The sequence below is a fragment of the Vombatus ursinus genome, unplaced genomic scaffold (genome assembly GCF_900497805.2).
Source record: "Vombatus ursinus unplaced genomic scaffold, bare-nosed wombat genome assembly UNPS02014810.1, whole genome shotgun sequence".
Taxonomy (NCBI): Eukaryota; Metazoa; Chordata; class Mammalia; order Diprotodontia; family Vombatidae; genus Vombatus; species Vombatus ursinus.
Window position 1 is genome coordinate 17,407,827 of NW_020954588.1, and position 14,278 is coordinate 17,422,104.

General features: G+C 44.4%; 1 protein-coding gene across 1 annotated transcript in view; it reads left to right on the forward strand.

The window, feature by feature from the left end:
* The window catches only part of MCF2L2 (MCF.2 cell line derived transforming sequence-like 2), a 359,025-nt gene that overhangs the window by 296,554 nt on the left and 48,193 nt on the right, over nucleotides 1-14,278 (forward strand). Inside the window, exons 23-25 of the mRNA XM_027875876.1 lie at nucleotides 4,399-4,491; nucleotides 4,750-4,828; nucleotides 12,953-13,025. Of these exons, the coding sequence (XP_027731677.1) occupies nucleotides 4,399-4,491; nucleotides 4,750-4,828; nucleotides 12,953-13,025 (245 nt within the window). The remainder of the gene's footprint in view (nucleotides 1-4,398; nucleotides 4,492-4,749; nucleotides 4,829-12,952; nucleotides 13,026-14,278) is intronic.

Genomic DNA, 14,278 nt, shown 5'->3' on the forward strand with positions numbered 1-14,278 from the left:
CAGGAGGACCTGAGTTCAAATCTGATCTTAGACACTTGACACTTACTAGCTGTGTGACCCTAGGCAAGTCATTTAACCCCATTGCCTACCCCCAAAAAAATTTTTTAAAAAAAGAAAAGAATTTAGTAGGATTCATTTTCAGTTTCCAAAATTCTCCGCCTTTGCCCTTTTGCCAGAGGAATGCGCCTGAGCCTGGCCTAAGGTCCTGTGGAAGATGTGGGTTTGATGACGGATTGTCTCACGCTTCCTGTGTTACTCTGGGCTAGTCACTAAGCCTCTCTCTCTCAGGGCCTCAATTTCCTTATCTATAAAATGAAAGAGTTAGACTATATCATGGGCTCATTGATTGAGAGCTAGAAGGGACCTCAGAAGACATTCAGTCCTCCTATTTTACAGAGGAGGAAACTGAGGCCAAGGACTGTGAAGTGACTTGCCCAGGGTCCCCCAGCTAATAAATGTGTGGGATTCAAAGCCAGGTCTTCCGACTCTGTACCTGAACTCCATCCATTATACCACCGTACTTTTCAATGACCTCTAGTACTAGCACCTACCTCCCAGGACTTTTGTGAGGATTAAATGAGATAATACATCTGGATTAGAATCTCCCTTTTGCAAGAAAGCGTCTCCCTCTTTCCTTCCACCGGCAGATGGGGTAACTAAGGATAAATAACTTGCCCAGAGTCACACTGCTAGTAGTGTCTGAGGCTGGATTTGAACTCAGGTCTTCCTGACTCCAGACCCGCTCTCTGTGTATTGTGCTACTTGGCTTCCAGGAAGGTGATGCTGTCGTCCTGGTCAGAGCAGTCTCCCCAGCCTACAGGAGGTCCTAAGAAAGAACACATATCTTGGTGTGCTGAACGTGATGGCCATCACTGGCCAGGTTCCACCCCTCCCCCTGACCAGGTAGGGTCAGTTTCAGAACTTGACAACCTGCCCCTGCAAGGGAAGAACTGGGTGCTTAGAAACCAAGGGAGTTCAAACTCCTGCGTCAGTGTATTTACCCAGATATTCCTAAATCAGTTTTAAATGAACTCCTTACCTGCATTGCTGGGTGCTGCTTCTTCAGTTTTTCACAATAACTTCTCTTGTTTCCTATTATGATCATTCCACTGACTCTGAAGAAAGGGTCAAAGTGTATTTTTTAAATCCCTGTTATTTCCAAAGCCCACATTTGCACTGGGGCTTCACACAAGCAACTGAACCTTGCTCCCTGAATGTCCATTAGCCAAGAACTAAGGAAGTCTTACAGGTGGGAGATGACTCTGGAGATATAGATATGCCCAAGAAAAGGCAGGTGAGGTAGAGTAGAAGCACTTCGCTGAGAATGAGGAAATACCAGGGTTTGAAATCTGCCTCTGACACTTACAGGCTGTATGATCCTGGACAAAGTTTCTAAATCTCTCTGAGCCTCAGTTTCTTCATCTGTAAAACAGAGGAGATCAATTGTATCAGCAGCAGTCGCCTTATATGGCTATTGTGAGGCTAATTGTGAGATCGTGCATATGAAGGTGTTTATAGACTTTAAAGGCTACCATAAAAAAAAAAAAATCTAGGCCTACAGCCCTGGCCAGAGCTGGCTGAGGTTACAGGGGGATTACTCAAGAAGTAAGAAAGAGCTAATTCATTGAGGTCACCCCACCTGCCTCCTTATGAAGGTGACAGTTGGGGAAGAATGAGGTCACCAGCAATTTACAAATGTTCATTAGCAGAAGTTGGGTAGGTGGAAGGAAAGAGGAAAGTGTTCTCTTGCAAAAGGGAGATTCTGATCCAGATGTACTCTCAGTGATTTGTCCATTTACAAGATAATTTTGCAAGTCTTCAATTGACAGGCTTTGTTTGCTACATAGATTCTTAGGACTCGAAGACACATGCTATTTTTTTCATTAAGAATATTATTATATGTAATTACATATTGTGTTATATGTAATATTGTATATATAATGTTATATTACATTGCTATATATTATATATAAAACATTGAGTATAATATTATTCTTAACAAAAAAAAATCTTTAACAGATCAGATTCCTAATACTAAATAGAAGAAAAATGGTGACAATAATTATTAAAACGAAAAATTAAAGGAAAGCACATAAGCAAGAGTTTTGGATTAATATAGGCCCCCAAGTATAGTAGTAAGGAAAACATTTGGTGTGCCTAAGGAAAAATTGGCATGTTGGTGTAAACCCAGATCAAAAGATATATTGGTACATGATGGGTCCAAACAGCCAGCAGAAGATATAAGCTTCTATTCAAATATTGGAAGGTTAAAAAATAAATTGTGAGAACTGGAATTCTTAGGAGGATGCTTAGGATGCATCTCACAAAGTGGGTGGAATGATACTTTCAGAATACAAATCCTATTGGAAAGAAAAGAAAGGAACAAAACACTTTGACGGTGATATTCTATGTTAGAAATAGCAATACTGATGTAAAATTCTTGCTGTGCATGTAATCTCTGTGAATGGAAATTTCATGGTAAATCAAATGTTATAGAATCTGTTATCCTGGAAAAAAAATGGAAGCTGTTAGGGAAGCTGAAGAGTTTGGCCAAATAACCACAGGTCCTTTCAATGCCCACTGGTACCTTGATGGATGAGCTCATTAGGATGAAGTGTAGAAGGGGGCGAGACCCTCCTAAAGAGGAACAAATGGAATGTTGATGAAGAAACATGCTAGATCCATCGGTTTTCCTCAGATGCTTCCCCATCACAGGGAAGCTCGAAAGCTGTCCACAGTGACTCTGGGGTGCCCAGGAATTAGGGATGACAGTGTAAAGCGGGTATTCCTAAGCAGGCATTCTCCCTTTGGAGAGGGCTTATGATTGTTGCAATGCTTTCCAAAAGGCGGGTTATTGCAGCTGATTTAGGGCTTTGATAGAATAGGTGAATATTGAGCATCCTCTGAAGGGAAAAAACCATACGATATTAGGAAAACAATGGTTTGGAATGTTCTAATGGTAAAGGAGCACAGCATATTAAGAGTATGAAGGAAGGGAAAATGGATTAATTTAAAAAGAGAAGGAACAGGAAGTGTCTTTTCATCTTGACATTACCCTACTAACACTGACTGTTGTAATCAACCAGAATGTTTGGGCTTCTCCATGTGGACTTCATATACATCTTTGTAGTCACTGTGCATATTGTTCTTTTGATTTCGCTTTATTCACTCTGGGCAATTAAAAAAAAAGTCACAGAATAAACCTGGCAATATCTTTTTTAAACTGGAAAAAAAAGAGAAGGATGATGAAATGTAACTGATTACCAAGGGAATGTTTTACAGAAAAAAAAATCCAGGCACCTCTTTTACTTGATAACTTAAAGCAATATGAAGTTATTTCTTCTCCTTTCATTCAGAAATTTCATTGTTGGAGAGCTCTAAAATGGATAATAGTCAGGAGTTTGTTAAGCTAAAAAAAATTAGTTGAATATTGCTGGATTTGAGATAATAGTCTTATTTGAGAGTCATTAATTATGAATAATAATAGTTTTATAATTTTATTTATCTCCCTTTGGATGAACATGGCCACATAAATGTATAAAATTATTCCCTTGTGGAATAGTTCTAATAATTCATTATGCCTCCAAGTCTAGCATTTAAAAGCATTTACACATTAGTTAATGGATGAGACAAGTTAAACAATAAACATATGAGAGGAAGTTAAAGGCCATTAAAAATATGAGTAGGAGAATATATATATATAAATACAGACAGAAAGATTAAAGCAATAATTATAAGCTTAGTAACCAACAAATTCAGACACTTAAATACATGAATAGGAATTTTTTAAATGATTGTAAATAGCTATTATTTATAGCTTATATAGAAAAAAGACGCTAACTTTAACCAGATAGCAATCATACCATTTGTTTCTGCGTCCCTTTCGAAATGTTTATTTCTCTGTACAATTTTTCTGGATTTTGTGCCAGTTATTATTTGAATAATTATAGTCAGTATATACGTTCTTTTTGATTCTTCTCATATCACTGAATTACTCCATATATTTCCCTGTATTTCTTTGAGTTCTTCATTTATCTCATTTCATATGGCATAATAACAAATTGAGATCTGGGAAAGACCTTAATTTAGAAAGGCCAAGGTCACCGGCTGCATCCTGCGGTCATCGCCAGTCATCTTGACTTTTGTCTTGCCACTGGGCTTCGATGCCTGGAGGAGAGAGGGAGGCTCAGCTCTGCCTCACTTAAATCCAATTCACATAGATGGCTAGAGAGAGATAGCCAGAGAGAAAGCCACCAAAAGAGACAGAGACAGTCAGAGATAGAGAGAGACAGAGACTAAGAGACTAGAAGGCATGGGAAGGAAAGGCGACCAGGGCAATTCATCCTTGGAAAATAGAAAACAGTGATTCCAAGCATTTCTTTTCTCTTTCTGCATTAGATGGGCATGGTTGGCATCACAGAAAATGTGAAAGGAGACAACAAGAAGTTTGAGATTTGGTACAATGGTCGGGAAGAAGTGTACATCATTCAGGTAAGCCCTCTGCCTAGCTGGGTGGATTCTCTTTTCCCACTGGAAAAGATCTTCTATCAGTCAGTCAGTCAGACCATCATTTATTAACATGGTGCCTAGTGCATAGTAGGCATTTAATAAATGCTTGGGGACTGGCTGACTATTCAAAAGGTCACCTAGGGGAGGCTATAATCCCTGAACACACAAAAGGGCAATGTCTATCATAATTGATTCATTCCGACGCCCATCGAGTTCCTCTCTGTGATTCTGTCTATGTAGGCATCTTCAGTAGAATTGAAAAACCTCTGGGTTTCTGAGATCCGGAAAGTCTTGACGGGACAACTGGAAGCTTGCAGAGGTAGGGGATCCCTTCCTTCCTCCTCTCCTCCGGGAGTCCTCCATGACAACACTTCCCCTTCACCTTCCACACGTGGCAGGAGGAAGGGACTTTGGTGGCCATCTAGTTCAACCCATACATGGGAAATAAAACCTTCACAATGTATCCAAGTAATGGGGTCATCCAACTTTTGTTTGAAGCCTTCTGGTGAGGAGGAATCCATTACTTTCCAAGGTGGCCCCATCTACTTTTCCCTCTGGGGCTTAGTCTATGTCTGTGCCCATAGCGTTCTATGCAGAATTCATACTCTTTGGAAACAGACCCTCCTCAATTCATGCAGCACTTTCCATCTCACTGAGTTCTTCCCTCCCAAGAACCCTGGGAGGCAGGTGCTGCTGGGGGCATTAGCCCCATTTTACAGGGCATAACAACAGCATGGAGGTTCCTGCCAGAACTCAAACCCAGGCCTTCCTACTCCCAAGGCTCCTTCCTCAACACCAGGCTGAATCTTTGTGTCATCAATTTCTGGGCGCATGGATAAAAGTTGTGAAGAGAGAGCCCCAGTGGGTGGGCAGTGTTAATTCAGAGATGTGAAAGAGGAGCCATGTTTCTCTTCTGAGACCAGCACATTGCCTCAGGAGGATAAGTTTCACTTTATGTGAATAAGTGTGAAACTATACATAGAATAGAAAGAGGCAAAAACCCAGAGACCAAATTGAAACCTGATAATTAGGCATGGTATCTGCCTGGAGAGATGAAAACAAGGGCTTGGCCCTGTCTACCAGGCGTAGGTCCAGGGTAAAGGAAGGAAAAGATAAGAGACGGTTGTTTCTGATTTGTGCCAAGTTAATGAGAGTCAGCTAGCAAATTACTCTCAGTTTGAATTCCCATCTTGCTTTGAATATGCCTCTGGGACATTTAAAGTTGTACATGAGTGCCCTATGATCTTCCACCCTCTTCCCCACAGGGCAGAGAAATCACTGAGCTCCAGTGGAAAGTACCAAACAGGTGGTTGCATGGGATGCTCATGACAGCCCTCCATACTAGAGGCATTACTAGCCCCATTTTGCAGATGAAGAAACTAAAACTGAGAGTTCCAGGGACATGCCCAGAGGGTCACATGACTAGTCATTGTTAGAAAAGTGGAATTCAAACTCAGATCTGTCTTGACTCCAAGCAAATTGCAGGTTTGGAAGGAACCTCAGAGGTGATCTAAGCCAGCCTCTGCCTTGAGGCAAAAATCCCCCCTACAGGATCCCTGACAATGGTCTTATGAACTATGCTTGTAGATCTCCACTGACAGAGACCTCACTACAGTGAGTAAGTTGTGGCAACCCTGCTCTTTGTGTCTGAGCCCACTGGTGAAAGTGGAAAATGCATAGACTGTGAGGCCAGAGTCATGTGTTGAATGTTCAAGTCAATTCCTTTTGCACAGAGAAGAGAATGATGTTCCCCGGTCACAGAATCCAACTTTAAACTGCAGCATCAGAGCCCATTCTGGACTCAGGAGGCCTCAGTCCTAATCTCAGCTCTGACGCTCACACCTTCTGTGGCCTTCAGCACATCACTTCTCTGGGTCTCTGATTCCTCTTCTATAAGATGAAGGGGTTGGACTAGAGGTCCTCTGAAGTCTCTTTCCTCTCTAGAAGTGGGATCCTAGGCTCCTCCCTGTCTCCTACATGGACAGTGCTGATCGGGAGGTTTGAGGAATAAAAGCCTGTAAGAAGTGGCTCATTCCCAACCTGTTCTATCCCCACTAAATTAACTCCACTGATGGTGGGTCGTAGCTGGGTAGCTGAAAGGAGAGGGGTGGGCTGTCCTTGACTGAGTCTGACTGAGTTATGAAGGGGCCTGACAAAATAAGCTGATTTGGGTAATTTGGCCTGAACCATTCCTAGCAGGGTCTTTTTTTTTGAAGTTTTATTGATGGTCTTTTTTTCACTGTTACTTCTCAGTAAATTCCTCCCACCATCCTCCACTTCCCCCACATTAGCACCATCCCTCATAGTAAAAAAAGTACATTTAGCAAAACAAATCAAACACATTGACCAATAGTATATGCCTCATTCTGCACCTATCGTCCACCACCTCTCTTCTAGGTAGGTGTTCAGTATCAGTCTGCATAAGTCAGAATTAGTCACTGCCATCATCTTCATCTTCATCATAGCATTTATCAACATTTTAAGATCTACAAAGCACTTTACAAATATGATCTTGTTTTATCCTCATAACAACCTTGAGAGGTTAGGTAATATTGTTGTCCTCATTTTACGGATGAGGAAAATGAGGTAAACAGAGGTTAAGTGACTTGCCCAGGGTCACACGACTAGTAAGATCTTGTCTCAGGCCAGATTTGAACTCAGGTCTTCCTGACTCCGTGTACAGCACTCAATCCATTGCGCCACCTAGTTACCTGTTGTTAGCTCTCTTTAATCACACTTAAATTATGTTCATCATGTCACACTACTGACCCACCATCATAGGAGGTAGGCTTTGGGTTGTTTCCAAGGTAGTTAAAATATCTTTGCACCAAACCATCCATCCGCTTGTAACCAGTGGTTTGTAGCGTCAGGCTGGCCAGCAGGTTTGGGAGTGTAGTATGTAGCTGTGGAATGAGACAGTGAACCCATCCTCAGTAGGAGACTTGGCTATGGGGAGCCAACCCAAGGATTTGGCCTTGTTTGTATTTTATTTGAACCAAATCCAGAGCTCCTCCAACTTCCTCTGCTTCTCACTTGACCTTCACATACATTACCTACTGGGTAGGAAGTTGCAGAACTAAGAGCCTTTCCCCAACTAAAGGCCTCAGCTGAGTTTCCCCAGAAAAACCCCATGAGGATGTGGATTAGGAGGTTGGAATGCAGTTCTCAAATCAAAACGGGAGATGCCAGACAGAGAAATCAATGCACCATATCTGTGGGGGAAATCAGTCCAGGACATTTACTCTTATCCACTCACTCATTTATGCATTCATTTATTCAAATAAATACGGCAATATCAAATACTATAGCACAGTCAAAAAATATGAGAGAGGAGCCAACAGACAAGACAGGGAAATAAATGCTGAGCCCAGAATTCCACGAGAGCTCTTGGCGCTCATCTTCTCTGCTGTGCCCCGCCTTTGACAGGTGAGGAAACTGAGGTGCAGAGGAGCATAGTGACTTGCTTGTGGTCACACAGAGCATTAGTGGCAGAGTCTCAATTAGAACTCAGGTCTCTTTAGTCACAGTCTGGGGTCCTGCTTCTTACACTTACACCCAAACACGAAGCCATTAAGAACACACAAAGCAGGAGTTTGTGTTTAAAAATGAGGGGTGCATAGGGTGAATGAGTTCAGAGGAAGTGGAGATGACTGTGGGCTGGCAGAGCTCACTGCAGTTACCTGGGCTAGACCTGGAAAGACCCCCGATGAGGAGAGGGTAAAGAAAGGGCGTCCAGGCAGTGAGATTAGCCCAAACAGAGATTCTGGGTCAGAAATGAGCACTGGGTATTTAGGAGGCAGTGGAATGTTGTGGGAGAGAAGGAGGGCGTGAGGGGAAGAAAGGGAGGATAATGAGGAGAACAGGAGAAAGATGGAGAAGAGGAGGAGGATGGATAAAAAGGGGAGGAAGGGAGGAGGATGGAAAAGGGAGGAAGCTGGAGAGGAGGAAGAGGGGGATGGGAAAGAGGAAGAAGAGAAGGAAGGTGGGAGGGGAAGAGAGGGGAGAAAAAGAAGGAGGAAAAGTAAGATGGAGAGAAGGAAGAGGAGGATGCCGAAGAAAAAGAGGAAAAGGAAGAGGAAAATAGGAGGACGAGAGAAAAGGAAAAAGAGGGGGAAGAAGAGGAAGATGGACAGGAAGAGGAGGGGAGGATGGAGAGGAAAAGAGATGACGATTGTGATCACTGTGGCAGTGGTGGAGTGTGTAGAGTGAAAAGGCGTGCTGGCTGTGGAGTCAGAAGATTTTGGCTCAAATCCCACTAAGGCTCTTTCTAGCTCTGTCTCACTCCGTTATCTGAATTCATCCCAAAGCTGTTATTCAATCACAAAAAGCAGTTATTTTCTCCACCTGTATGACCAACTGCAATCCATTAATCAGTGTGTGTTTTTTGCAAAACTGTGCACAGACAAAAAGGAAACACAGTTCCTACCCTCCTGCAGCTTACATTCTACTAGGGAGGGAGGAAGTTAGCATCAACCAATCACTGATCATCAGTGAAGCCCTTGCCATGTGCCAACAATTAAACAATTGCTCTCAATAAATTGACATTTTAATAGAGGGGATGACAAGTACATAAATATAAAATCAATCAATATCTACTAAACAATATCAAGCCAGATGGTGACTTGTCCTCCAACCAGTCCTATCTGAACTTCATTGAAAAAAGATGAGATGATGATGCCAATGCTGATGCTTGCTAACAACCACTCACATTCATAGAGCTGTTTACAGATAGTGTCTCATCTGATCCTCACAACCCTGCGAGGTAGGTGTGATGTTGATTCCCATTTTATAGAGGAGGAAAGAGACAAAGAGAGGTTAGGAGACCAGCCCTGGGTCTCACACTCTTAGCGTGTGTCTTAGGCTGGATTTGGGCCAGTGTATGGAGGACAGGGAACCTGGGCGGAGGAGCCTGGCCCTCATCCTCTAGTGTTGAGGGCCAAGGACTCATCCACACTCAACTGGCTGGGCTTCTCCACCGTCACCGACCAGCTTGGCCCCTGGGTGGTTGGTCCCAGGTGTTCTCACTTGAGGCTGTGTGTGTGTATCCCCCCAATTCCATTCTGTTGTGCCGGGCTCTGTTCTAGGCCTTGGAAATAGTAAGATGGGAAAACAAACAAAGATATTCCTGCCTTCAGGGAGCTTTTAGTCTATTCGATGTGTCTCCACTAAGGTGCTCACTCTGAAGCACCCCCCCACTAACATAAGTGAAAAAAAGGAAGTGAAATCAGCGAAAGGCAATGGGATAATGAAGTGGCTAAGGTCTAAGTGACTAAGGCCCATGTGCTATGTTAAGGACACATTCTTCAGGCAGGTTTTGTCTCTGTTCTAACCATTGACATGTCACGCTCTCTAATCCGCTCCAGTGAGGTTTTAGCCTCCCCATGACAGGATGAAGTCTAAACTGAGATGAGGGGCACCTGCCCTGACTGACACTGCTGATTGAATCTCCTTCAGTTTCCCACCATGATTCCTCCCATCTGGCCCACCAGCCTCCCCACCATCCCCCACAAATTCCCTATGCCCATTTCTAGCTCAACGCCTTTGGTTAGGCCGTACCCGAAGCCTACATCCCTATCCTTGCCAGGTCTACCCAGGGACCCCTCCCCCTGGGGAGGCATCACCTGAAGGAGCATTGATACAGTTTGTCAGTCTGTCATCAAGCATTTATTAACCACCTACTATGTGTCAGGCACTGTGTTAAGCACTGGGCATAGAAAGAAAGACAAAAACATAGTCTCTGCCCTCAAGGAGCTCATATTCCAATGGGATACACAACTATGCATGTGTAGATGAGACTATGGGTTCATGTCCTCTGACCCCATTGGAACCAGCAGATTGGGTCCTCCAAAGAAGGCTACTGCTGCCCTTCAAGGGGCCAGGCCTGGTTGTCTAATATTGTCCCCCTGCCCTGCCCATATGAGTTGACCAGTTAACATCTCCTTAGATATCCCAGCACTTAGCACAGTGCCTGGCACATAGTAGGTTCTCAAAATGCTTATCGGATTGGATATCACTTAGTCAGTTACCATCAATGAGCTTTTACAAAGGGAGAGTTACTGAGAAGGTAGAGCAGTGACAGAAACGTTATCAACACCCCAAACCAGGAGAGCTTCTTGACCACTTCAGTGGGGGGGGGGGGGAGATAGTGACCACACCTGCCTGAAGCGTGTCCTTATTACAGCCCGGGCCCAGGCTCAGGTGGTCCTTGGCCTCTCTCCCCTGGGCTGTGCTTTACCTGCCCAGGTGTGAGGAGAGCTGGGCTTGAGCGTGGGAGTATCCCACGTCAACCACCACTAGTGACTGTGTTGTCTGAGGGAGGGCCCACGGGAAGACCCCAGATGCTTAGTAGCTGCATGACCCTGGGCAAGTCCCTTCATCTCTCGGAGCCTCAGTTTCTTCATTCACAAGATGGGGCTAATAATAACCCAACATGGCTTTGAGAGGATCGAATGAGATCATCTAGGAAGTGCTTTGCAAACCTCAAAATGCTATAGAAATGCTACTACTACATCTACTCTTGCTGCTATTATTATTATTCAAGTCTTTTCTGATTCTCCCCAGCTGCCCATGCCCTTCCTCCCTCAACTTATTGTTCAGTGGTGTCTGACTCTTCCTGACCCCATTTGGGGTTTTCTTGGCAGAGATGCTGGAGTGGTTTGCCCTTTCCTTCTCTAGCTCATTTCACCGATGAGGAAACGGAGGCAGGCTGGGTCACACAGCTAGGAAGTGTCTGAGGCTGGAGTTGAACTCCGTCTTCCTGACCCCAGGCCTGGGTGCTCTAGCCACTGTCTCACCTAGCTGCCCCAGGTTGTTCCCTCCGCTTCGCTTGTACCTTTTTTTGTAGTCATGCAGGGTGAAAGACCTTATGCCACAATGCATGAAGAGCTGACTTTCAAGGCAGGAAGACTGGATTCAAAGCCTGCCTGTGACACACACTGGCTGCCTGATCCTGGGCCAGACGCGACTTCTCAGGTTCAAGGCAACTCTCCAAGACTCGAGAAGATGGCAGAGAAGGCTCCAGCCTGTATTGGTAGAGAGAGTTTCCTATACCAGTGAACCACAGTCTGGTCCCCATATCGTGGCCCAGAGGCAAGCTGTGTGGCTCAGAGGGTACAGCACCGGGTCTGGAGTCAGGAAGACCCACTTTCAAATCCAGCCTCAGACACTTAGCTGTGTGACTGTGGGCAAGTCACTCAAATGCCTTCTGCCTCAGTTTCCTCATCTGTAAAATGGGGGTAACAGCACCTACCTCCCTGGGTTGCTGTAAGAATTAAGCCAGACAATATTTGTAAAGCACTAAGCACAGTGCCTGGCGCATAGAAGATGCTATGTAAATGTTAGCTACCTTGATTATTATTGTTTGTGGAGAGTTCAGAATGGCCCGGTGGTTTGACGCATACCTGTAAATCTTACTAGCCACACAATCCTTGGCAAATCACTTGAGCTCTGAGCCTCGGTTTACTTGTCTGTAAGATGGGATCGTGTCGGGGAAGTATTTTGCAGACCGCAGAGCCATGTGTAGATATTAGCCATTATTCTCCCTGGAGTTCTGCTATCAAAGGCTGGATGACTCACACCTCCCCCCGCAACCCCCAATGTCAGCTCTGCCACCAAGGAGATTCTTGCGAGAGGGAGGAAGCCTTTTCCTTCCTTTCCAGGCCCATGGGATGTAGCCCACCAGCCCAGTGCACCCCATGAATGATGCAGAGCCCTGGGAAAGGGGCAACTTGGTTGCCTTTTTAACTTCAGATGTACTAATGCCCTCATACCCAGGCAGGCAAGGCCGCAGAGCAGGCCCCTCCTCGGCTCCGCACTTATTCCTGGGAGGGTGATGGACGTTATCGGTGCCCTCCAGAGGGGCCCAGGAGAGCATGGCAAACAGATCTGTGGGTGGCTTTCCGGCCTGGGGGGCTGGTTACCTTTGGATACTGTCTTCACTCAGTTGCCTAAATGAGCTATTTTCCAGGCAAGCAGCTACCGCTACCAACTCACAAAGACCAAGAGGTAGAAATGGTTCTGATTAAAGTATTCTTCCTGAGATTGGGAGGGCTGGGCCCTCTCATTGATGCTGGCAGTGGTAGCATTACAGGGATGGTGGATTACAAGGATTGTTAGCAGCAAGATGGGATGGATGGATGAATGGATGGATGGATTGATGGACGAATGTAAAAGTGTTTATTAAAGGTACCCAGGGATGAAGTTCAGAGAGCACAGCCAATGAGGAATTATGAGATGGCTGCCCTGGGGACCTTCCTCAACTGGGAGATATGGAAGGAGCTCTCCACTGTCACCCCTCCACCCTCCAGAAAGCTTGATGAAATAATGCACAGATTCCTTCAATACCTGATTGATCCTAGACATAAGTGAATCAATAAAATTAGGTAGTAAACTTCTGGATGATTAAGAGGTTTTTTTTTGCTTTTTTACCTTTTTCTTCAAACAGAAGCAAGTCAACTACACCAAAGAATCACAGAAAGCGTCTACCATGCACCTATGGACACTTCCAGCTCCTCCAGGTAAATATCCCCCACCCCGGGGTTCCTCGCACAGCTTTATGCTCCTTTACCATAGTAGTTATTCTGCATTTGCACAGAATCTCTATACAGAGAAGCATCGTGTCAGGCAGTCATCAATAAGCAAGCATTTATTAAGCACCTACTGAGTGCCAGGCACTGTGCTAGGCACTGGGAATAAAAACCAATCGGGGGAAAAATACTATTAAAAAAATAAAAGCACACACACACACACAAAAACCCCAGTCAACCAATTAATTAGCCATTACTGTCAAGAAATTGATATACTAATGGAGTTAATGGGTACATAAGAATATTAGTATAAAGAAATAATAATATAAAAGAAATACAAATAAAAACAATAAAGTAAATAAATACAAAGTAATTTGGAGGGAGAACAGTAGCAGCTGAGGGTGGGGGACAGGAGGTTAGGAGAGACTTTCTGTAGAACAGAGGTGTCAAACTCACCACCTCGGTGCAAAACTCCCCAGTGTGGCCCAAACCAGATTAAAATGTAATTGGAAAATGTTTAACAAAATAAATAAAAATACAACATAACATAGATCATGTTAATTTGTGATTTTCTAAGTTGAGTGCAGTGAGGTGGTGCAGTGGATAGAGTACCAGGCCTAGATTCAGGAAGACTTATCTTCCTGAGTTCAAATCTGGCCTCAGACACTCTGTCTGGGTGACCATGGACAAGTTATTTAACCCTGTTTGCCTCAGTTTCTTCCTCTGTCAAATGAGCTGGAGAAGGGAATGGCAAACCACTCCAGTATCTTTGCCAAGAAAACCCCAAATAGGGTCACAGAGTCAGGCACAACTGAATAACAAGAAGTCCATATGAGTCCATTTGATTCCACCGATGCAGAAGGTGGTGTGTCAGAGGCATCTTAAGGGATTCCCTGAGGCAGTGGTGGGGAAGAGATGCCCACTGTCTGCCGTGGTCAGTCTACATGCAGGTTGGCACCCAGAGTTCTGGGTGCCATGTTTTAGGAAGGGAAGGGACAAGCTGGAAGAAAACAAGGATGCTGATTAGACCAGAATCATTGCTGTTAGAGAAACTGGAAGTGAGCAGGTGCGAGATATATTTAATAAACCCACATACTCTGTCATCTGTCAGGCCACCTTCCACACCTACACAGATTTGTGGCCAATCCTCTTGAGGCCTTCTGGACACTAGGAAGTAAAGTACCTAGAAGAGCTGGGCCCTGTTCACTGATAATAATAGTTTACATAGAACTCTAAGGTTTGCA